The sequence below is a fragment of the Panthera leo genome, chromosome E1 (genome assembly GCF_018350215.1).
Source record: "Panthera leo isolate Ple1 chromosome E1, P.leo_Ple1_pat1.1, whole genome shotgun sequence".
NCBI lineage: Eukaryota > Metazoa > Chordata > Mammalia > Carnivora > Felidae > Panthera > Panthera leo.
In genome coordinates, this window is record NC_056692.1 from 42,487,969 (window position 1) to 42,510,153 (window position 22,185).

A 22,185-nucleotide genomic window follows, 5' to 3' on the forward strand; every position below is an offset into this window, starting at 1 on the left:
TGTGCTGGCAGCACAGAGCCTGCTTGGGATTCTGTCTCCGTCTCTCTCTGCCCCTCCCCTGCTTGCTATTTTCCCTCTCAAAATAAATAAAAATAAACTTAAAAAAATATTAAATAATAAAATAGCAACAAATAGGTGAAATACTTAGGAAAAGACTAACAAGAAACAGAGATTTTAAATGAAGAACACTTAAAAATTACTGCCAAGGAACACCAAAAACTTAAATTCTTAGGACAAAACATTCCATGTTCTTGGATACAAAAGCCATCTTAAGATATTAGTTCTCCCTAAATTGATCTAAAATGTAATGCAATCTAAAATACAATGCCAAAAGGATTTCTTAGGAACCAGACAAACTGATTCTAAATTAACATGAAAGGGCACCTGGCTGGCTCAGTTGGAGGAGCATGAGATTCTTGATCTGGGGATTGTGAGTTCAAGCTCCACACTGGGTGTAGAGATTACTTTATTATTATTGTTATTTTTTAATTTACTATTTTTTTGAGATAGAGTGCACATGAGCAGGGGAGAGGGGCACAGGGAAAGAGAGAATCCCAAGCAGGCCCCAGGCTCAGTGCAGAGGCAGATGCAGGGCTCCATCCCACAACCCTGGGATCATGACCTGAGCTGAAATCAAGAGTTGGACGCTTAACTGACTGAACCACCCAGGCGCCTCTAGATTACTTTATAAAATAAACTTAAATGAATGAATGAATGAATAAATTTAATGTTAAAAAACAAATAGTAAGAATGGTAGAGAACTTTCTGAAAGAGTAAGGAGAGCATACAAGCTTCTCTAGATATGCATTATAAAGTTCTAATAATTTAAAAGGTGAAATTGGCAAAAAGATCAACAGATCAATAGAATGAATGTAACAGAATAGAAAGTCCAAAAGATCAAAATACATCTGGACATTTAATGTATGATAAGGTGACATTTCCAACAAATGGAAAAATGATGGAATATTCAATAAATTATAATGAATTACTATGGGTAGCTATCTGAAAAAAATTAGAAGTTGGACCTTTATTTATTTATTTTTTTAAACTTTTTTTGTGTATTTATTTATCTTTGAGAGAGAGAGCGCACGAGCAGGGCAGGGGCAGAGAGAGGGAGACACAGAATGTGAAGCAGGGTCCAGGTTCCAAGCCGTCAGCACAGAGCCCAACACGGGGAATGACCCACAAACCGTGAGATCATGACCTGAGCTGAAGTCGGACGCTTAACCAACTGAGCCACCCAGGCACCCCTAGAAGTTGGATCTTTAAATTCCAGATGAATCAAGGATCTAAAATTAAAAACAAAACACTCAAAGTTAGACAAAGCCATGGCCATTTTTTTCTTTTTTTTTTTAATTTTTTTTTAACGTTTATTTATTTTTGAGACAGAGAGAGACAGAGCATGAATGGGGGAGGGTCAGAGAGAGAGGGAAACACAGAATCTGAAACAGGTTCCAGGCTCTGAGCGGTCAGCACAGAGCCCGACGTGGGGCTCGAACTCACGGACCGCGAGATCATGACCTGAGCCGAAGTTGGACGCTTAACTGACTGAGCCACCCAGGCGCCCCTATTTTTTTCTTAACTGAGTAGAGAAGACTTCTAAAATGATATAAAACCTAGAAGTCAAATGAAAGAAATGACAAATTCAATTATACAAAATACAATTTTTGGAAAACAAAAAAAAATACTGTAAACAACTCAAAAAATATACTGAAAGGTAGGGCACCTGGGTGGCTCAGTCAGTTAAGCGTCAGACTCCTGACTTCAACTTAGGTCTTGCTCTCACGGGTTCAAGAGTTCAAGCCCCACATCAGGCTCCATGCTGATAAGTGCGCGCTGACAACTGCAGAGCCTGCCTGGGATTCTTTCTCTCAAAACAAATACACTTTAAAAAAAAAGATATACTGAATAATTAAAATGATTTGCAATTCTGAGTAAAAGGTTAATTTCTCTAACACATAATTCTAACAGATCAAAAATAAAAAGACCATTCAATAGAAAAAATGCAATGGATATGGAGGTCTCAGAAACATATTAATGGTTTTTAATAACATGAGAAGACATTTAATATCACTTCTAATTAAAGATTCACAAATTAAAACTACACCAATATATCATTTTATATTTATCCACCTGGAAAGAGATAAGGATTGCTAACAGGTTATTGGCAAGGAAGGATGTATAAAGTCATTCTTTGTGCTTTACTACAAGTGGTGGGGTGAACTGGTACATGAATCCCATACTTTTTGAGCCAGAATGCCAATTCTCAATGTTTATCTAACAAATAACACTCACAGACATAGAAAATAATGTACAAGAATATTCACTGCAGCACTGCTGATAATGTGCTGGAAAGAATTTAAAAGTCTATCAGGAAGGGACTGGGTAAAGACATTACAGTACATCTGGTAGGCAAAAAGTATGAGACAGCTCTATTTCTAATGATATGAAATAAACTGAGATACATTAGTGAATGATGCAGGCTAAAGAACAGTGTGTATAGTATGCTACCATTTATGTATGTGTGTAGGGACATACTGAATGTATGGGTACCTCTAGAAGAATTCCCAAAAAAAGGTAAATAATAATTGCTTCAGCAGAAAAAAAAAATGAGTGACTGAGTACGAAGAGAAGACTTACTTTTCACCGCAAATCCTTTTATACCTTTCAGATTTTATGCTACATAATGTATTACCTACTCCAAAAAAAGTCAACAAAGTGAAATTCTCAAGTATAAAACTGTTGACATTGGCCTTAATGTAGAACTGTCCTAGTGTCTTGGGACATTAATTATACTGACCCTTGGCCCAGGAAGAAATGAAAATCAGAACTAGGTATAGGATGTCAAAGAAAAAAACTAATCTTCAAGTTCTTTATTACATCTGACAGTCTGCCTAAACCGGCTAGGATTATTTTCTGGGGTGGCAAGAGCTCCCTTTGTGTACATTATACCATTAGTGACCACTGTATTTTTGGTCTATTAAAACTGCTAAATAATTTGACAATAAATTATATTAATAAACAAATAAATAAATAAAACTGCTGAAGATTGCTCAGGCCATGGCTATTAGTAAGTTTACAAAAGTAAGTTTTACCAAGGAACTAGCACTATATTGGCCTATTAGACTAATAATGCAAAAAACAACATACAATAATGAGGCTTCTAATTAGAAGAACAAGAGCTTTGTCAGAAGTTACTTTACTACAATCAGCAATTATAATTAAAAAAGAAATTAGAAAGCACTCAAATAATTGTTGAATACAGAAATGAACTATAAGCTATAAGCTAGGTGTTGTGATACTACTTGGCTACCCAAGATAGATTATTACTTCTGATTTTATGGAATAATACTTCTGATTTAATGGACAGAAGAGTCTAATGGTGAAATAGGCATCATACAAATAATTAACTAAAACTGTGATAAATCCTATAAAAGTGCAGAGTACATTGAGTTCCCTACACAAATCTAGGATTATCAGAAAAGATTTATCCCCAAATTGATATTTAAGCATATTCTGAAGAACTGAGGAGCTGCTTTCCAGACAGAAGAATTAGCTACAGCATGTACAAAGTCCTTGGGTCAGCTTTGAACCTTTAAGGAATGGGGGGAAAAAGTCAGCAAGCTAGACCATTCATAACAAAAAAGTACAAAGAAACGATGCTGGAGAAGTAGGCAAGGCCAGATCACATCTGGTTAAATGAAGATTAAAGGGAAAACAGAAGTTTTCGGGTAAGTGACTTGACTAAATTTGTTTTATAAAGATAATTCTAACTGCTGTGAGAAGAGTAGATGAGCATATACTGCTTAGGTTACATACTATATGTAGTAACAGTATAAGGAAATGCAAAGGAACAATAAATTCAACTGGTGATTATCTCTGGTAAGGAGGCCCACAATGGAGGCTGGAAGAAGGAAGATGCAAGCAGGTAAGGAAACACAGAAGACCCCAACTGTAGTGGTAATGTTTTACTTCCTAAGCTGCAAGGTGGTTAAGTATTTATTGTAGTATTACTTACTACTTTTTCTGTATTAATATCCCATATTACTGACCCCCTTTAAAAACAAGAGTGAATGAGGAAAGACCATTTATAATTGACTCTAACAGTCTTAGGACAAGGTGGCCTGCCTAGACTAGGATGGGGAGACTAAAAGTAAAGAGAAATCGCAAGAGTTGAGCCTCAGTAAGTTGCTGATAGAGCCATTTAATGAAATGGTACAATGAAGATCTAGCTTTGGAGCCAAGATCAACAGGTCAATCTGGGCAACTCAATTCAAAGTACCTCTGAGAGTGGTTAAGTGGAGACGTTGAGTAGGCAGCTGGGATCAGAAAATAAGTTTGAACTACAGGCAAAAATTTGGGAGTAACTGAAGCCACAGAACAGATTAGATTAGAGGATCAAGACTTGAGAGAAACCATCAATTAAAGATCTGGTAGAAGAGGATGGGGCGAAAACCTGAATAGCCAGAGAACAAGGAAGGAAAATCAGAACCCAAGAGAAAAGAGTACTTCAGAAAGGACATTTCTGAATCCAAATAAACACCTATTCTGAAATGGGCAATTAGGAATCTGAGGTCCAAGAATGAGTCAAAGGGAATTCCATAAAAATAGAAGTCCAGATCTACTTTATTCTGAACATTCCCAAAAGGAATGTTGTAACACTGTTAAGTAACAATAAATTCAGTCAAAACTGATAAATCATACAAAGATGTAGACGAAAATAATCTCTGTAAGTATGAGTCTTGAATGAGTTAGAGATAAGAGGGTAATGAGGATGTGTGAAGTTTATTCCATTTCTATAAAAGAAAAAAATAAAAAAACTTACTCCAAAATCCTATACGTTTCTTTTGTTCCAAAGATTTTAGATAATTTCCAAATTGCTAAACCTTTCAGCATGTTAAATTCAAAGTGCTCAAAATATAAACATTCTGAGAGCAAAACCCACATAGTATTCATCTTCAGCACCTAGTTCAGTGCCTAACATAAATACTTGAATGAAAGAAGAAAAAAAGAAGTTCACTAGAATAATGAATGGCCACCAGAGTACTTTTGTCCAAATTGTGCTGGTGCTACATGCACTACAGCTTCAAAAAAACCAGCTTTAAACTGAGGGCTCTACTCATTCCACAGAACACTTCTCTTCTTCAGAAATAAAATGCTATCTGCAAAGAGATCTCATCCTTAGGGGAAAAAAACTGCTTTGGGCAACACATTACACATACAGGTCTAAATATCAAACTTGAGGGCTGTCAACTCCTGCAATGTTGGCGAGACTCAAGAATGTACTACCACCATATGCCAGCCAGTACTGCCTGTCTAGTCATTCATTCTAATAATTTTTTAAATTTATTTGTTATTGAGACACAGAGCGTGAGCAGGGGAGGGGCAGAGAGAGGGGGAGACACAGAAACTGAAGCAGGCTCCAGGCTCTGAGCTGTCAGCACAGAGCTCAACGTGAGGCTCGAACTCAACGTGAGACTCGAACTCACAAACTGTGAGATCATGACCTGAGCCAAAGTCAGATGCTTAACTGACTGAGCCACCCAGGCGCCCCTCTAAGTCATTCATTCTAAAGACCTGTAGAAAACAGCAATGCTCAGACTTAATAGATCCTTACTTCCACAAAAACTAAACTCATCAGTTGCAGTAGTATGTATGAAAATTGTTGGCACTTAGCTGATAACAGTTCAGAACTGTTAAGTTTCAGGTTAATGGTATCAGCTAAGATCTGTTATCGTATGTATTCTCAAATGGTCTACAAAAAAACGTAATCCCATTTTTCTTTGCCTAAATTTTTTTTTTTAATTTTAACATTTTTATTTACTGTTGAGAGACAAAGTGAGAATGAGCATCAGCAGGGGAGGGGAAGAGAGGGAGAGACATAACATCTGAAGCGGGCTCCATGCTCTGAGCTGTCAGCACAGAACCCGACATGGGGCTCGAACCCACGAACTGTGAGATCATGACCTGAGCCGAAGTAGGACACTCAACAGATTGAGCCACTGAGGCACCCCTCTTTGCCTAAATTTCTATCCAATATTTCTGATAGGAGCCGCACGTTTCTATGCTACAAGCAAAGCATCAATTAATAAAAATAAGTAAATACATTTGCAAGTAAAAAAAAAAAAAAAGCACCAATTCAGAAAAAAATAAATATGCTTCCAGTTGCACTAACTATTCAGACTCATAATAATTTTAAAAAGGGAACACCTCTCATTTATTTTGAAATGTGAACAAACTTCAAATAAAAAAACCCCAGCTTTTTGGAACTCATCTCTGCATTGAATTAGGCATGGAACAAACCATCCATTTATTAAGAGAATGATACTCCGGATTTTAATTACCTATTTTGTATTCTAGAATCCCAATTACTGAATTGACAGGAGAGCCTGGAGCTAAGGTGGGAGGTGTGTGGCTAATCAGAGGCAGACCCTCCATCCCTTCCCTTTGGCTAATTTATACAAATAATTAAAAGAAGGACAAAAAAGTTAAGGGGTAACAGTATTTAAGTCAAATTGTTATGTTGAAGATATGTTAATTTCTTAAATCCTTTGGATTGAAGACTAAAAGTCAATTCTACCTTCGTTAACGGACTAGAAAGGTACTGGGTCCTCTGCTCCTGTTTCAGAGAATTGTGGTCTAGCACAGATGGAAAACCAATTCTGAAGTCACACAACCTCTAAAGAAGCTAAAAGCGTTGACTTTTAGAAAGGATGTCTGCAATGCTTTGGAAAAGTGCACAACAGTTTAAGACAAGTAGTATATAATATTAAACCATTACAAATCAGGACAAGTGAAAAAGAGAGAACTTCCATATAGCTCCTATGTATTCTCTTCAAAATGTCTTTTAATTACAACACTCTGCTCACAAAGACCTGGCCAACACAATGATGCAGATTTGTTTACCACAGCTTATTACATTTTACCCAGAAGAGTCAGTTCATGTTTCTTGAATTCTCCCATCACATAGCACGTAAGAAATCCAAAGCAACTGTAATATACCATACTAAGTTCCAAAAAATAAAACCAACAAAAACTCCAGGAAACGAACCACAATTCACAGTGTATTTAGTCAGGAGCTCTGGAATTAAGCTTATTTTTCTGAATGCTTTTTTTAAATTTTATTTATTTATTTATTTATTTATTTATTTATTTATTTTTAATTTTCCGCATTCTTAATCTGAATACCTAAACTCTCTTTAGGGGGTAAAGAATTTGATCCCTAAATTGCATTATTAAACCCCTTTTCTATACATATGTGATGTATTTGAGATACACTGTTCTCCGTTTATCAGAATTAAAACCCCTTTCATTTATACAACCTGATTTTTAAAGAGCTTTCACACATACTCACTTGAAAGTATACACAACAGGAACGTATAATAATTTTGGACTACCCAGGCACAAGATAAGGCTAATTCAGAACTTACTCTAACTCGATTTACTCGATTCCACAAAGTGCAGTCTTCAGGCTAACAAAATAAAGCGTGAGCACAATGAAATCTGTACCACTGCAGGTTCTCAATCAACAAATACTCCTTCAAATGATAATCCAAACTCGCCCGCTTCGCAAAGAAAAACGAATCCCACTCTTTGAAACAATCGCAGGGGAAGAGGGGAAAAAACGCAAATTCTAAACCACACATTCACGTAAATCCTTTCAACTCAGCTCCAAACGCAGCCACCAACCACACAATTGGCCACAATCACAGCTTTAGCGCCTTCTCTTAATTTTGAATCTGGAGATCGAGGGGAAAACAAAACAAGTCGTCCAAAGTTTCACGAAGTGGAAAAAAAAACATTTTAAGTAAAGGAAACATGTTCATCAAAGGCGACCGCGCCATTTCCCCCCGCCCCCCGTTTCCCTCCTTCCAGCCCTCGAACTAAATCCTGTCTGAAACACTGATGGGAGGCAGGAGTCCCGGCAGCGGTGTTAGAGGAAAGAGTCAAACGAACCGCACGCCGCCCGAAGAGATGTCAGGCACCGAGCGTCGGGAGACAAAGACCAGCCCGCGAAGCGCCCCGGCGGCGAGGGGCGGCCCCGGCGCGGCCCTGCGCCCCTAACCGCCCCGAGGAGTTGCGAGCACCGCCGAGCGCCGCCCAAGTGCGCGCCCGGGGTCCTCCGGGCTCCCCGCCCGCCCGACGCGGCCGCCGCCGCCCTGGCCCACCCCCGGGCCGTTTCCCTCCCAATTTGGGAACCGCGCGCCCAGGGACAAAGGGGGAGGGCGCGACGGGGGCAGCGGCGGGCCGCGGGGCAGACGCCCCTCCGGGATCGGCGGGAAGTCTCGGCAGCACCCCCTCCCACCGCACTCTTCCCGGGACCCCCATCCCCCGCGTCCCCCCGCCCCTTCTCCGGCCTCCCCATAAGTTCTCCCGCCCCCCCCGGCCCCGCCCCTTGCCCGCTTCTCAGCCGGCCCTGCGGCCGCCCCTCACCGGGCGGCGTGTTCCCCCGGAGCCGCCTCCTCCGCCGGGCCTCGGCCCGTCCCGCCGGCCGCCGCCTCATGTGCCCCGCGTCGCCATCGCCTTCGCCGCCACCCGCGCCTCTCCTCCAACTCTCGCCGCCGCCGCCGCCCTCGCCTCAGTCTCCAGCCGAGGCCGAACCCGCTCCCGCCGCCGCCTCCCGCTCCCGCCGCCCGGACCCGCGGGGAGGCGCCTGCGCACTACGCGCCGCGGTGGGGGCGGGGGCGTCCCGCCGCGGCCTGGGAGCAGGGGGCGCGCGGCACGTGGCGCTCGGGTGGGAGGGGGCGCCCCGGAGCGCGCGGGCGGCGGCGCGAGCGTCCCAACTTTCTGCGGTCGGGCCCTCGCGCGCTCCCGGGCGGTCCCGGAGGTGCAGAGCGTGTGGGTGCTACCCGCGTGGAGACCGGACCCGGGTGGGCGCAGACCTCGCCTCCCGCACAATTCATTCCTCCCGCTTGGTTCTCGGGACGGCAGTCCCCCGGCGCGCAGTGCCTCACTTGGGCGGGCTACTAACGGCGCCGTGAGGACACGCCTTACCTGGGCATTTTAGGTTGGTCCTGCGAGCTGGGGAGTTGTCTTCCGTGCGCTCCGCCGAGGCCTGGGTCCAGTGTGACACATCAGGATGCTGATGCCCCGTTCTAGGTTCTGCTCCTCCGGGCCCTCGTCGGGTTTACCATCCTAGCTCTGCGTCGTGGCTTTTAGTGGCGCTCTGGATACTTTTGAGGTCCTGGACTTCTCAGATTAGCGAGACCCTAATAGGCCATTTCCTCTTAACCCCTTGCATCCCAGCAGGATCCCATTCAAAGGACCTTCGGGAGATTTGCATGGGAATCTCCAGTCTTAAACTTGCTCCAAGGAATCTGAAAATTCAAATGCTTTAAGGACAGCGAGTCCATGCGTGACGACCGAAGGCGTACTAAGGAGAGTACTTTGTATAGTGTTCGACGACTCCTGTACTCCTGAGTTATCTCCTTTGACCGTCACTGTACAAAAGGACAGGCTTCCATTTTACTCTTTTGACCAGAGAGGAGATTAAGCTCTAACAAATGAGGTGACTTGTTACAGGTCAAACGCTCCCACCTCTCAAGCCAGGCCGGAACTAACGGCTGGACCAGAGGGCTGGGCATCTGGCCCACTGACCAAAGTTGTTTGGCCAGCACGTTTTCTGAAAGTATGATTTAACTGCCAAAATTTTTAAATCCAGATTTTTGGCTTCTCTCTAGTGAAAGAAAAAAATTGCTCCCTTTGAGCCTCTAGGTTCATTGGGCAGCTACTTCTGAGTAGTATTTGTTTATTTCAACTTAACTGCTTGAGTCCATTTCATTACCTGCTTGGTAATGTTCTCCTCCCCACCCTGCCCTGCCCTCTGCCTCCACTTTCCATGCCTCAGTCGTCCCCAGGCCCCTTCATTACCACATTACCTCTCTACAAATGAATTTAAAATGACAAGTGTAAAGACCCTGTAAATACAGGAAAATACGATAAAAGAACATGTCAAACTAAATGCAAGAGACATCACTGTATAAGCTGATTGAAATATTAAAACTAACATCCTGCTAGTGCGACTATACATTGGAACAAATCGCTTTGGAAAATGGCAATTATCTGCTAAAGCTGAACATATGAATACACTATGATTTTGCAGTTCCATGGAAATTCCACAGAAATATGTACAAATGTTTGCCCAGGTACATGTATTAAAGTATTCATAGCGGCACTATTTGTGCTGGAAACCACCCCAAGTGTCCAACAACTGTACAAAGGATAGATAAAATGTTATATTCACACAATGATCCCTTATGCGGCAATAAGAATGAACAATCTACAATCACACACGAGATAGAGGAATCTCACAAAACTTTCCATTTATATAAAGTTCAGAAACAGCCCAAAGTATTCTGTGCTGTTAGGAGTAAGGATAGTGGTTACCTTGGGGGAAGGATAGGCACCCGGGAGCATGAGGGAGCTTCTGGGGGACTGGTCCTGTTCTAGATCAGGATGCTAAATACACAAATGTGTTCAGTGTTCACATCTGAGCCGTACACATTTGATCGTGCACTTCTTCGTGGCATAGTAAGACTTCAATAATAACCTTTAAAGTGCTATATTAAAATATGGGGCACCTAGGTGGCTCAGTCAGTTAAGCGTCCAACTCTTGATTTTGGCTGAGGTCAGGATCTCACATTTTGTGAGATTGAGCCTCGAGTCTGGCTCTGCACTGACAGCTCGGAGCCTGTTTGGGATTCTCTCTCTCCCTCTCTCTCTGCCCCTCCCTCTCTCTCTCTCTCTCTCTCTCTCTCTCTCTCAAATAAATAAATAAACATAAAAAACATTTATACATTTATAAAGTGTGTTAAGACATTTGATTATAGGGGCACTGTGTGGCTTATCCAGTTAACGTCCAAGTCTTGATTTTGGTGTCGGGCTCTGTGTGGCAATGCAGAGCCTACGTGAGATTCTCTGCTTCTCCCCTGCTTGCTCACTCGCTCTCTCTCTCTCTCAAAATAAATGAATGAACATAAAAACACTTATATATGTATATATTGTATATAAAATAATATGTGAATAAGCATGTATTATATACTGTGTATAAATAATATATATTAAATGTTCATTAGGTATTATTATCCTATAAATTCATGGATGAAACTGCTGAGGAAGGCTTCCTACCTTTTAGCATTGCCCATTCTTCATGGAGATTTGGAACAATACCCTTTCTTTCTTTCTTTCTTTCTTTCTTTCTTTCTTTCTTTCTTTCTTTCTTTCTTTTTGAGAGAGAGACAGCATGTGAGCAGGGGAGGAGCAGAGAGAGAGAGAGGGAGATACAGAACCTGAAGCAGGGTCCAGGTTCTGAGCTGTCAGCACAGAGCCCGACCCGGGGCTCGAACTCATGAACTGTGAGATCATGACCTGAGCTGAAGTCGGATGCTCAACCGACTGAGCCACCCAGGCGCCCCAGAACAATACCCTTTCTATATTTGTTACCTTACTACCAAACCTGTAGCCCTGTCTCTTCTGGTAGAGAAACCTTTTAAAGGTGGAAATAATGAGACCCAAGGAAGCTAAGCTGTTTTACCTCTGGATAGTTAGAAAACAAAACTAAACAAAACAGAAATAAAATGCTTCTCTCTTCTATCACTTTGCCAGCTAGTAACATCTCTTAATTCAGTTATAGGTGGGAAACTGAGGCCAGAAACCCGAGCCAAAGTGATGTGGTTTGAAGTGTTGGGGTTTGAAGCTGATAGCCAAGAAAGAATTCTTGAGAGGTCTTCAGTGCAAAATGGTGATTTTATTAAAGCACGGGACAGGACTGTGGGCAGAAAGAGCTGCACTGGGGTTGTGACAGGTAACTGATTATATACCTTCAGGTTGGGAGGCAGTTAGGGATAGAGTAACCCTCTAAGGTATTTTGGAAACAAGTTTTCCAGGACCTTGAGGGGCTAACTGCTGTTAGGAAATGGTCATTTATTACTGTTTCTTAAAACCTCAGTCATGAAACCCTTCAGATGTATATCAGGGGGCCGTAAGGTTGGAGTATGATTGCTAACATATATCTTGGTGGCAGGAGGTGGGGGAGTAGAGATAAAGGAAGTTTCCAAAGGAACTTTTAATTTCTTTTTTAATGCTTAATTATTTTTGAGACACACACACACACAGAGTGCAAGTGGGGGAGAGGCAGAAAGAGAGGGAGACACAGAATCCAAAGCAGGCTCGAGGCTCTGAGCTGTCAGCACAGAGCCTGATGCGGGGCTCAAACTCATGAAACATGAGATCATGACCTGAGCCAAAGTGAGACACTAACCGACTGAGCCACCCAGTTGCCCCCCAAAGGAATTTTTATATGTTAAAGTAGACCTACAGGATCCTGGGGTGGGGGGTGGGGGGGTGGAAATGTTAAGCTAAGATTCCCTTTGCCCTTAGCAAAGTGTCATCATCGAGGCAGCTGAGCCCCCAGAGGAAGGTCACTGACTGTTCAAGGCCTTGCCAATGGCTGTAGGCAGTAAGAAAATTTAATTTTTCATTTGTCTTTGTTTCCCACATCAAGGGGATCTCTGATCCAGGGAGTCACCAGGGTCTGGAGCAAACCAGGGCAGCTATTAGAATGTGAGTTTTCTGAGGGCAGGACCACTGCCTGCCTCTCAGTTTCTGGACCAGAGCTCAGCACATAGTAGGTGCTTAGCAAGTATATGCAGAGTGAAGAGTGAGTGATTGAAAGCTTGCCATGGCTAGCACAAAAAGGCAGGCTACTGGAGGGAAGGAAAAAAAGCCTCAAGCTTCAAACAGGGAAATGGGTCTGGTTTCCAAGCCTCTGGCAGAGAGGAATGGAGCCGGGTGCTGTGAGAACCGCATCACCTTTTATTCACATGGGGCCCAGGCAGGAAAGGATCAAAATCCAGTCTGAAAACTTGAGAGTCACCCTGGGGCTCTGTGGTTTGGGAACCGTAGGGTCAACTTGAAGACTGCAGTGTGTCACTATTTCCATTACACATTTTCCAGGGTCCCCACTTGGCCAGTAAACTCAGAGTAGATTCTCGTGTCCTGGGGGATGGGAAGCAAAGGCTCAGAGAGGTAGGGTTTTGTCAAGCTAAGGTTGTTTTTCCCTCAAGGGAAGCCTTCACGGTAAGATAGTAGGGAGTTCCTGGAGAAATGTTTTACCCTGCCAGCCTCAAGTTATTTGTCAACGGGCTACAGGTTATAAGGAAATTTATTTTTATCTGCCATTTCCTTCTGCCTTTGTTTCCCACATCAGATGAGACCCCCACAGCCTGTTCCCTGAGCCCAGTTAGCAGTTCCTGTGTATTAATGCAGAATTTTAAATTAAGGTCAATTTACTTGCAAATGAAGAATAAGTGAAGTGTGCAGGAGCTGGGGGAGGGAGGAGAGAGGGGGGAGGTGGGAGAGGTCCCGTTCCGGTACCATCCACCAGGCAAGGACTTTTGGATGCACCTAAAATGCAGGGTGCTGGGGCAGGAGCTAGTCTGTGTTGGTGAGAAGGAGTGGGGTAGCTGCACAGTCATTGAATTTCTGCAAGTTCGCTCTGCCCAGCTCTTTGCACTTGTTTACTCTTATTTCTAAGATGGTGTGAGAATGCGATGGTGAAATGTACATGGGGGCACCTGGGTGGCACAGTTGGTTGAGTGTCCGTCCGACTTCGGCTCAGATCATAATCTCTCCGTTCGTGAGTTCAAGGCCTGCATTGGGTTTGCTGCTGTTCGTGCAGAGGACACTTTGGATCTTCTGTCGCCTTCTCTCTCAAAAATAAACATTGAAAAAAAGAGAAAGAGGGGGGCGCCCCGGGTGGCTCAGTCGATTAAACTTGAGTTCAGGTCATGATCCCGCGGGGTCTGTGAGTTTGAACCCCACATAGGGCTCTGTGTTGACAGCTCAGAGCCAGGAGCCTGCTTCCGATTCTGTGTCCCTCACGCTCTGCCCCTCCCCTGCTCGTGCTTTCTGTCTCTCAAAAATGAATAAATGTTAAAAAAAAAAAAAGAAAAGAAAAGAGAGAGAACTGTACATGAAGTCACATTATTCCTTGATATGTTAGTTTTCCACTGGAAAGTGGTCTATAGTGGTTAACATTACTGGTTGGATGGGTCAGTCATTTACTTGCTCTCTGAGCCGTGGTTTCTTCATCTGTTAAATGGGGATGAGATCCATCTGTTGGGATTGTTGTGAGGATTAAGTAAAATATGTAAAGTGCATAATCCTCGTAGGCTCCAAAAGGCATTAGCTCCTTCCCACAGTGTTCTTTAGAGGAAGCCAGGTAATTTGGGTATTCAAAAGCACGCAACATAAGGATCTTAGCAAAACGTTTCCCATCTCTGGAGCATCCATTTGTCATCTGAGACAGGTGTGTATAAATACACAGCTCCAAATTGGTCCTTCACAAGATGTGATTCTATGTCAGCCTCACTACAGTCAGATGCAGCCTTCCAGTCGCTATATCCACCCTCTTAGGAGCTTTTTAAGATTTTACCTTTAAAAAAAAAAAACCAAAAAACATTTTATTTATTTGTTTATTTATTTTGAGAGAGAAGAGAGCATGCGTGCAGAGGAAGGGCAGAGAGAGCATTCGGAGCAGGCTCCAGGCTCAGCGTGTGGAGCTTGACCCGGGTTCCATCTCAGTACCGTGAGAACACGACCTTGAGCAGTAAACAAGAGGTGGAGGCTTAACTGACTGAGCCACCCAGGCGCCCCGATTTCACCTTTGTAAGCAGGCCCCATACCCAAAATGCGGATTGAACTCAAGACCCTGACTGAGCCAGCTAGGAGCTCCCCGGAGCTTTTTATTTAAAAAAAAAAAAATTTTTTTTTAACGTTTATTTATTTTTGAGACAGAGAGAGACAGAGCATGAACGGGGGAGGGGCAGAGAGAGGGAGACACAGAATCTGAAACAGGCTCCAGGCTCTGAGCTGTCAGCACAGAGCCCGACGTGGGGCTCGAACTCACGGACCGTGAGATCATGACCTGAGCCGAAGTCTGCCGCTTAACCGACTGAGCCACCCAGGCGCCCCTCCCCGGAGCTTTTTAAATACGTGCATAGTCTCCCCAGAAAGATAAGAGGTACCAAAGGCACTTTCCTGGTCCCAGGCCCATGACTCTTGGGGTGTCCTTGGAAGCCAGTGCCTGCTTTTAGGGGGAGGATGTCTTACCCTCTCTACCCCGGGCACTTTCTAGAGGGTGCCTCAGTCTAGCCATGTTGTCTGGAAACTTCCACTGCCCCAGCTTGTTTCTGTTCCCCCCACTCTTTGCACCTCAAGTCCCTGAGACACTACTATATATGGCCTAGTGTTTTCTCTCCTGTGATTCCTCCAGCCCTTCAGTCTGGGTCCTCCCCATTCCAGGCCCAACTCAGATCTTCTGTTCCTTATCCAGTTCATTCTTCAGCATCGCCTCCCTCACAGCACTCCTTAGCTCAAGGCAAAAGAGCTGCTGGCCCTCTCTCCCCTGTCCTGGCCCTCAGCTCCCTGGAGCTATATATAGCACAGCGGTGCCTTAGATTGTATAGAGCTTCAAGTCCTGGCCACCCCTCCTCCCAACAGAATGGGGAGAATGAGCCCAAAGCTTCCTGTCAGGGTGGGGAAGACAGAGAAAGGAGGTTGGAGAGGGACAGGGGTGTGCTGAATTTGGACCACCCAGAACGTGGTAACCTTTCTATCTGTTGTCAGAGACTTTCCGCTTCTCCCCCAGCCTCTACCCGTTGTTTCCTGACGCTTGCTCATTTGGGAGGAAGAGGAGCAGGCAGCATGGAGGGAAATTCTAACCATTTGGGGAGATGCTACCTCCGTTTTACAGATGACGGCACAGACTCAAAAGAGGTTGAGTGATAGAAGACCAAATATTCAGAGAGTGGCCAAGCAGCTAACTGACCCCACGTCTGACTCTGACTCTGGCCTATACACTCTGGATTCGTTAAGTCTGTCCACATCACTCAGTTGAGACCCCTTGAAATTAGAATGTCTCGGGGTGTGATGTGACCTGGAAGAAAAAAAAAAAGGCGTACGACATAAATGACTATGGAGAAATGCTTAAATAGCAATAATTATTGAAGACTTGGCCTATTAACAAAAATGTTATTTTATCTTCTCTGTTTACTGAAGCAGGACTCTACAGAAATGTTCCTTGAAGTTTTGGTTACTGTGTGTTCTCAGAAGTAAAAAGCAATTTTATTTCTTCTATTTCAAGACTTTCCTTCTGCTTAATAGTCCTCCCATTCATCCAGAACAGTGAGATTTGATTTTAGGAACAGTTAGAAGTCTGGTTCTTTTTTTCTGTCACTTATTGTGACCTGGAGTGGGACATTTAACCCAAGCCTCAGTTTTTCATCTGTGAAAGGGGAATAACAGTACCTACCTTACAGAGTTATGAGGATGAAATAAAATAACCTCCTTAAAGCAATTAGCACACTTCTTGCCCCCTAGGTGCTCAGAGAACCACAGCAACTATGTCTATTATTATTTTCTCAATTCTGGGCTGAGATGCTGTAGGAGCATCAACAGAATCCCAACAAGAAGGGAGAACTTCTCAATTAAATTGAACTTTGCCCTCTACAGCTTGGCCCCTGTTCTACAAAGGGCTTGGAGTTGATCCTGATTCTTGCTCTGTGTCATCCAGGCATTTCCATCCCCCTACCTCTGGCCTAGACCATCCATCTCTTGAGAATTCAGGTCACTCTTGGGACCAGGAGAGTCAGCCTGGGAGAGTGTGTGTGAATGACTGGGAGGAGAGTTCCCATGGACGCTGGGGATATGTGAGGGCTCTGGGGAGCTGCTGTGACCCTGGGTCTCTTCCTAGAGCAGTGAGTGCTGGAGAGAGGAAAGAAAGACATCAGCTGCTGGACGGATTTTCTGTGCTGTAAAGCCCCTTTAGGACAGGCACACGGGGCTGAGTATCTAGGGTAAGAACAAAGCGCTGGCATAGAGTGGGATTCTCCGTAGCGTACGTCGATCTTTTCACTCCTGCTTAGCAAGAAGGTACTTTCCTCTTCTCCGAATCCAGGATGCTGAGATTGATTAGCACTCCTAAGCTTCAGCCTCAATGGAGAGGGTTTCTGCTTAGCCAGCCCCTGGGAAGTAGGCTAGAAGTACAAACTCTGGAACCAGTCAGACCTACATTCAGATGCCGACACTGCCATTTACTAGCTGTGCACCTTGGAGATCATTTAGCCTCTCCGAAGCTCAGTTCCTTCCCTACTGTATAGAACATTTGAGAGGTCTGAAAAGTAAATACCTCAAACAGAATAGGTGGTAAGCCTGGCCACTTGTCACCTCTGTCCCTAGTGAACATCATCCCCCCTCTCCCCATGCCCCCGTCCCCCACCTGTAGTACAAGGATCCCTGGAGATGCGAGGTAGTCCTAGCGGTTACAAATTGGATGAATCTCCCTGATCCAGAAAGCATCCTTGAAAAGGATCAAGACCAAGACCAGAGGGCCTGCCTCCCACAATTGGGGCATTTTATTTACAGCCCACTTTGTTCATGAGTGTTTGAAGCAGTATAGCTTGGGGGAGAAGCCATGATCTCTACCCTTCCTTGCCTCGGTATTCCGATCTCAGTTCTCTGTATCAAGTTCCTGTTTGATCCAACCCCTTACATCCATGGGAATTACTGGACTGAATCTAGTTAAGGCCTCCTGCCATGTGATCTTTCATTACTTTCTAGTGCATGGAGCTCTGGCCTGGAACTCAGCAAATGGGGGGTTAAGACTGATGCCCTGGCCTATCTCCTCCCCTCTCCATTCCAGACTTCAAAGTCCACAGAAAGCTTGCTTCCCTGACCCCACAGTGGCAGCCCCATCATCAGCTCCTGATCGGTTCAAAACAGCAGATGCTGAGCCCTGGCCGGGCTGCTTGCACTCCACTTTCTAGCCATCTCCTAGGGTAAGCACCAGCATGCTAAGAACGTGTGGGGCCGACAGTCCTTGCTCCTCCAGGAGAGAGGCACCTGGAGGTCGCCTCACGCAGGGCATCTGTCTCACGGGTTAGACCTAGAAGGCACCCCACAGGCAGAAGCCCTTGTCTAAGGACCAGGACTCTGGGACTCTGTCTAGTTTGTGATCAGAGCAGATGTTTACTGGGGGGTTAGCAAGTAGAGCACTAGGGGTCACCAGCCCAGGGAGGGAGGCAGGGGGTTGGCAATCGCAAAGAACCTGGCAAGAAATGGAAACGGGAGCAGTTCAGGGACCAGAATTAGTTCTGTTAGTATTAATGTCCAAAATCTATGCTAAATTATTCACAAATCAATGTCCAATTATTTTAATTTTTGGCTCTGGTGACTCGGTAACCAGTGCTGGAACACTGTCTGGGATGGCCTGCTTCCCTGGGGCCAGACCTGCTCTGTGGGATCTGCAGCTCCCAGAGGAGCAACCCTCACAGACTCCAGGCCAGTGGGGGTCCCAAGGCTCAAGGCCTGTTCCTCTCGCCCTCATCTGTGGATTTTTCCAGCTGCTTTTCTTGACCCAAGGATCACATAGGGATACAGATGGAAGGAGGGGGAAGCAGGGAAAACAGTCAGAATGAGCTGGGGAAGAGGCAGACGTGAGGAAGAAGGGATGGCGGTAGTGGTCCAGCCATATGAGACAGGACACTTGGGACATCTTCTCAAGTAGGGGCTGTGTCGGGGATGGTAAGAGAGGTTCTTAGCAGGCAACTCCCCTCTTTTTCCCCCAAGTTGAGGAGAATTGGGGGTTCCTGTTATGGGGTGCCTCCTTGTAGGACTGGGCTGAAACCTCAGAGCCCCAGCTGCTGACATCTGGAGCCAGGATCATGTCTGCTAACAAAGGCTGGTGGGTACCACCTGAAGGCGAAGACAGTGTGTCTGAGAAGTTCCTGAGGAAGACCAGGGAGTCTCCACTGGTGCCTGTAGGTGAGTGGTAAAGTAGGGAATGAGGGCCTTCTCTCACGGAAAAGGTCTCCTAACCCTTTCAAAGGAAGCAGAGGACTCAAGTGTCCTGCCCACGGAACAGCCAACAGCTAGGAGAAGAGTGAACCAGCAGCAAAGGTGCCAAGGGAAGGGACACGCGTGACAAGGAGTCTGGATGGGTGGAGGTGGTGGCCGACTGACGGCCTGGGGTGCAGGGAAATGGGGGGCATCGACACCAGCATCAGGATGGGAAAGAGCGGTCTGGCGTCTCCCAGGGCTTCCTTTCTCCAGGCCCTGGGAGAAAAGAAAAGGAGCTGTGGGAGCCAACATGGCTGGAGGAGGGTCCGGAGCAGAGCAAATGGGGGGTGGGGGAGGCCCGTGATGGGCTATTTGTATGTAGAGGGCTCACTGGAGGTAGACAGCCACTTTGAAAATGCCATTGGGAGTAAACAACTCGATATTCTCTTCATAGTCCCCCGTCTCCCACCATGAAGCGGCACGGAAGTAGGGGTTTATCCAGATGCCCAGCCTGCCCCGCCTGCAAAGGGTCTCATCAGGGGAGCCATGTGATCGGTGACTGAGGCCCAAGGGTCATGTTCTCTGCCTACAGGCTTGGGAGGCTGCCTGGCAGTGGCAGCATACCGGATTTATCGGCTGAAGGCTCGCGGTTCCACCAAGATGTCCATACACCTGATTCACACCCGAGTGGCAGCGCAGGCCTGTGCCGTGGGTGCGGTCTTGCTAGGTGAGGGGCTGGTGGGGGTCACAATGAAAACGCAGCTTGTTAGACAAAATCTGGCTGTGAGTCCCGATGGTTAAAGGACCATGATTTCAGTCCCACCAGGCTCCACGGCAAGTGGAGGTTTGGGTGAAACCCTCAAACCAAGCCATTTTCAGGGGTCCCTGCTTGGCCTCCTGTCCCAGGCCCGTGGGGATGGTGCACAGTTGGTTTTATGGCAGTCTGTCCTGAGAGGTGAGAAAAGTCACACAGCAGAACACATGCTGAATTTCCCTTCCTCTGTGGGTCAAGGGGCAGACAGCTACTTACTAGCTGTGTGACCGTTGACAAGTCCCTTTCTCTGAGCCTCAGTTTCCCCATGTGCAACATGATGGTAAGCACCCTGGCTTGCCGACCTCGCAGGTTGCTGTGGGGTTTCTCAGAGAGGTAATCTACACGGAAGGGCTCTGCAGGTACTTGTAGCAGCTACTGAGAGCTAGAGCAGAAAGGGAAGCTGAGCAGGGAAGCTGGACCCTCAGGGGAACGGCTGCAGTCAGGCTCCTGGGAGAGCCAGGGGATGGCTGCAGGGTTGGGTGTTATGGGCTGTTTTCCCTTCTCCTTCCTGCAGGTGCTGTGTACACGATGTACAGAGACTATATCAAAAGAACAGCACCGGATGCCGGGGAGAAGTAGGATTCCTGTAGGGCCCGGGGCAGCCAGAGCCTCGTCCATCAATCCCTGGTACGTTCCTAATAAAGCATTTTGAGGAAAATCAAGTCTCTTCTTCACACGGGGCAGAGCTTTGAGGAAAATCAAGTCTCTTCTTCACACGGGGCAGGGCAGAGTTAGGGACCAGTAGTGGCTGGTGTGTGTGTGTGTGTGTGTGTGTGTGTGAGTGAGAGAGAGAGAGAGAGAGAGAGAGAGAGAGAGAGAGAGAGGGAGTGTGTGTGTGTGTGTGTGTGTTTGAGAGAGAGAGAGAGAGAGAGAGAGAGAGAGAGAGAGAGAGAGAGAGAGAGTGTGTGTGTAGGTTTAGAGAAAGGTTTGGAAATCAGAGTTCTGGCCCCCAGCTCCAGGGGCAACAGCCTCCAATCCCAGAAGCCCAATACCTCCTAAGCCACCCCAGGTCCCAACCAGAAGCAGCACGGTAGAGAGGACCGGGTGGTAGGTGCAGGGGATGGGGGGTGGCAAGAAAGTGGCCCCGATGCTCACGGGAGCACTGGATTACGAGGCAGGCGTCCCTCCCACCACAGGCCGCTGTCCTGGGGACCCAGGCAGGAAGACTGCAGCTGGGAGAAGAGACCGTGAAGCTTCACATGAGATGACATATATTCATTCAGAACCCAAGTGCCAAGACCAGACTGTTGGAGGAAAGGGGGAGGGGCAGGGGGAGTAGGGATGAAAGGAACAGAGCAAGGCAGAGGTCAGAATGTTCTGTTCATTTAAAATCCATGTCTAAGGTCAAACTTGTAAAAAAAAAAAAAAAATTCCATGTAAATCCTGAAGACAGGGCCCCTTGGGGTTAAACACTTTGTCCCCTTCTCCTTCTCCGAGCCCAAGCTCTTCTCTGTTCCCTGGGAATGGAGCCAGGCAGAGGCTGCAGAGGAACCAGGAGGCCAAATACTCTTCCCTCGTTGGGACTCTGGGTTGGAGGCTTTGAGGTTGTTAAAAATGGCCACAGCAGCTCCCAGATGCTCTCTGACAACATGGAGTCCAGGTCACACCAGGTCCCAGCTTCAAGTCCAGGATACAGCCCACTGCAGGGAGCAGGGGCTGCCAGGAGTCCCGACACTCACATGGGGTAATTGAGCACAACATCCTGCTTGGCGAGCTCCAACAACATGGGATCATCAAAGAACTTGCTGATGCTCACATCCTCACTCAGTCCCTGCAGAGAGTGGGGACAGATGTAAGAAAGAGCCCTATGTGGTGGTCGATTGAGCTGGAGGCCGCCTGAGGCCTGTGCTGGGGTGGGGGGCTGGTGGGGTGAAGCTGTGGACCAGCTATTTCAGGAGTCACCACTGGAGAAGATAAGGCGCTCCCTTCCTGGTCAGACTGTGTCCCGGGTCTGGTGGCCCGAGGCCTGGACAGATTGCACCTCTTTGCGTTGTACGGTAAACCGCTCTCAGTCTTTGGGAGAAGGGTCCCAAAGGAAGAAATGAAGAGAGATCCAACTCCTGCCAAGAGCCCTGGGGATTAAGGGCTGGCAATGGGCCTGAGGGACACATACCTTCCTGCGACGGGTTTTGATCATGAATTCTCGGGCCAGGTGAGGAGCTGGTTGTGGCTCCAGGGGACGGATGACAATGCTCTTGTCCAGAGGATCACCGGGCACAATCTGAAAGGCAAAGTGGTTTCCAATGGTCCAGCACTTTTCTCTAGGACGTTGGAAATCTCACTTGGGATTTGAAAGGGGAACAGACCAGAGAAGACTGGCCTTGAACAGGTGGGAGGCCGCACTGGCCAGCCTGCACCATTTTCTCACCTGCCAATGGTGGAAGACAGACAAGGAAAAGGCCTGCCCCTGGGTGTGAGTCCGCAGATCGGTCTCAAAGCCAAAAGAGTCAATGGCGGGGATGAAAGCTTTGATGGTGTAGAGAGGGGAGCCTGGGATGGGTGCATCCTGAGTCACATGCCCCCTGCGACAGAAA

General features: G+C 46.2%; 3 protein-coding genes across 7 annotated transcripts in view; 1 reads left to right on the top strand and 2 right to left on the bottom strand.

Moving 5' to 3' along the window:
• Positions 1–9,140, bottom strand: part of GJC1 (gap junction protein gamma 1) — a 35,477-nt gene extending 26,337 nt beyond the window's left edge. Inside the window, exon 1 of one of the 3 annotated variants that reach the window (XM_042915503.1) lies at positions 8,995–9,140. The gene's annotated coding sequence lies outside the window, so the exon portion shown is untranslated. Of the gene's footprint in view, positions 1–7,956; positions 8,080–8,433; positions 8,497–8,994 lie in introns of those variants that run through there. The other 2 variants (XM_042915501.1, XM_042915507.1) reach the window with 2 other exon arrangements.
• Positions 9,141–17,658: 8,518 nt separating this feature from the next.
• HIGD1B (HIG1 hypoxia inducible domain family member 1B) lies at positions 17,659–20,248 on the top strand. Of its 3 annotated transcripts, none has more exons than XM_042915831.1 (4): positions 17,659–17,837; positions 18,628–18,822; positions 19,430–19,564; positions 20,166–20,248. In XM_042915831.1, the coding sequence occupies exons 2-4, from the start codon at positions 18,723–18,725 to the stop codon at positions 20,228–20,230; spliced, it is 300 nt and encodes a 99-aa protein (XP_042771765.1). In that variant the 5' UTR covers positions 17,659–17,837; positions 18,628–18,722; the 3' UTR covers positions 20,231–20,248. The 3 variants fall into 3 exon arrangements, with proteins under 3 accessions (XP_042771765.1, XP_042771764.1, XP_042771763.1); XM_042915830.1 differs by having other exon boundaries at positions 18,672–18,822; XM_042915829.1 differs by lacking the exon at positions 17,659–17,837 and adding an exon at positions 18,307–18,582 and having other exon boundaries at positions 18,672–18,822.
• A 597-nt stretch (positions 20,249–20,845) lies between these two features.
• The window catches only part of EFTUD2 (elongation factor Tu GTP binding domain containing 2), a 39,283-nt gene continuing 37,943 nt past the window's right edge, over positions 20,846–22,185 (bottom strand). Inside the window, exons 26-28 of the mRNA XM_042915208.1 lie at positions 22,020–22,173; positions 21,765–21,872; positions 20,846–21,422 (exon numbers count right to left, since the gene is read on the bottom strand). Coding sequence (XP_042771142.1) covers positions 21,327–21,422; positions 21,765–21,872; positions 22,020–22,173 — 358 coding nt within the window. The 3' untranslated portion in view covers positions 20,846–21,326. The remainder of the gene's footprint in view (positions 21,423–21,764; positions 21,873–22,019; positions 22,174–22,185) is intronic.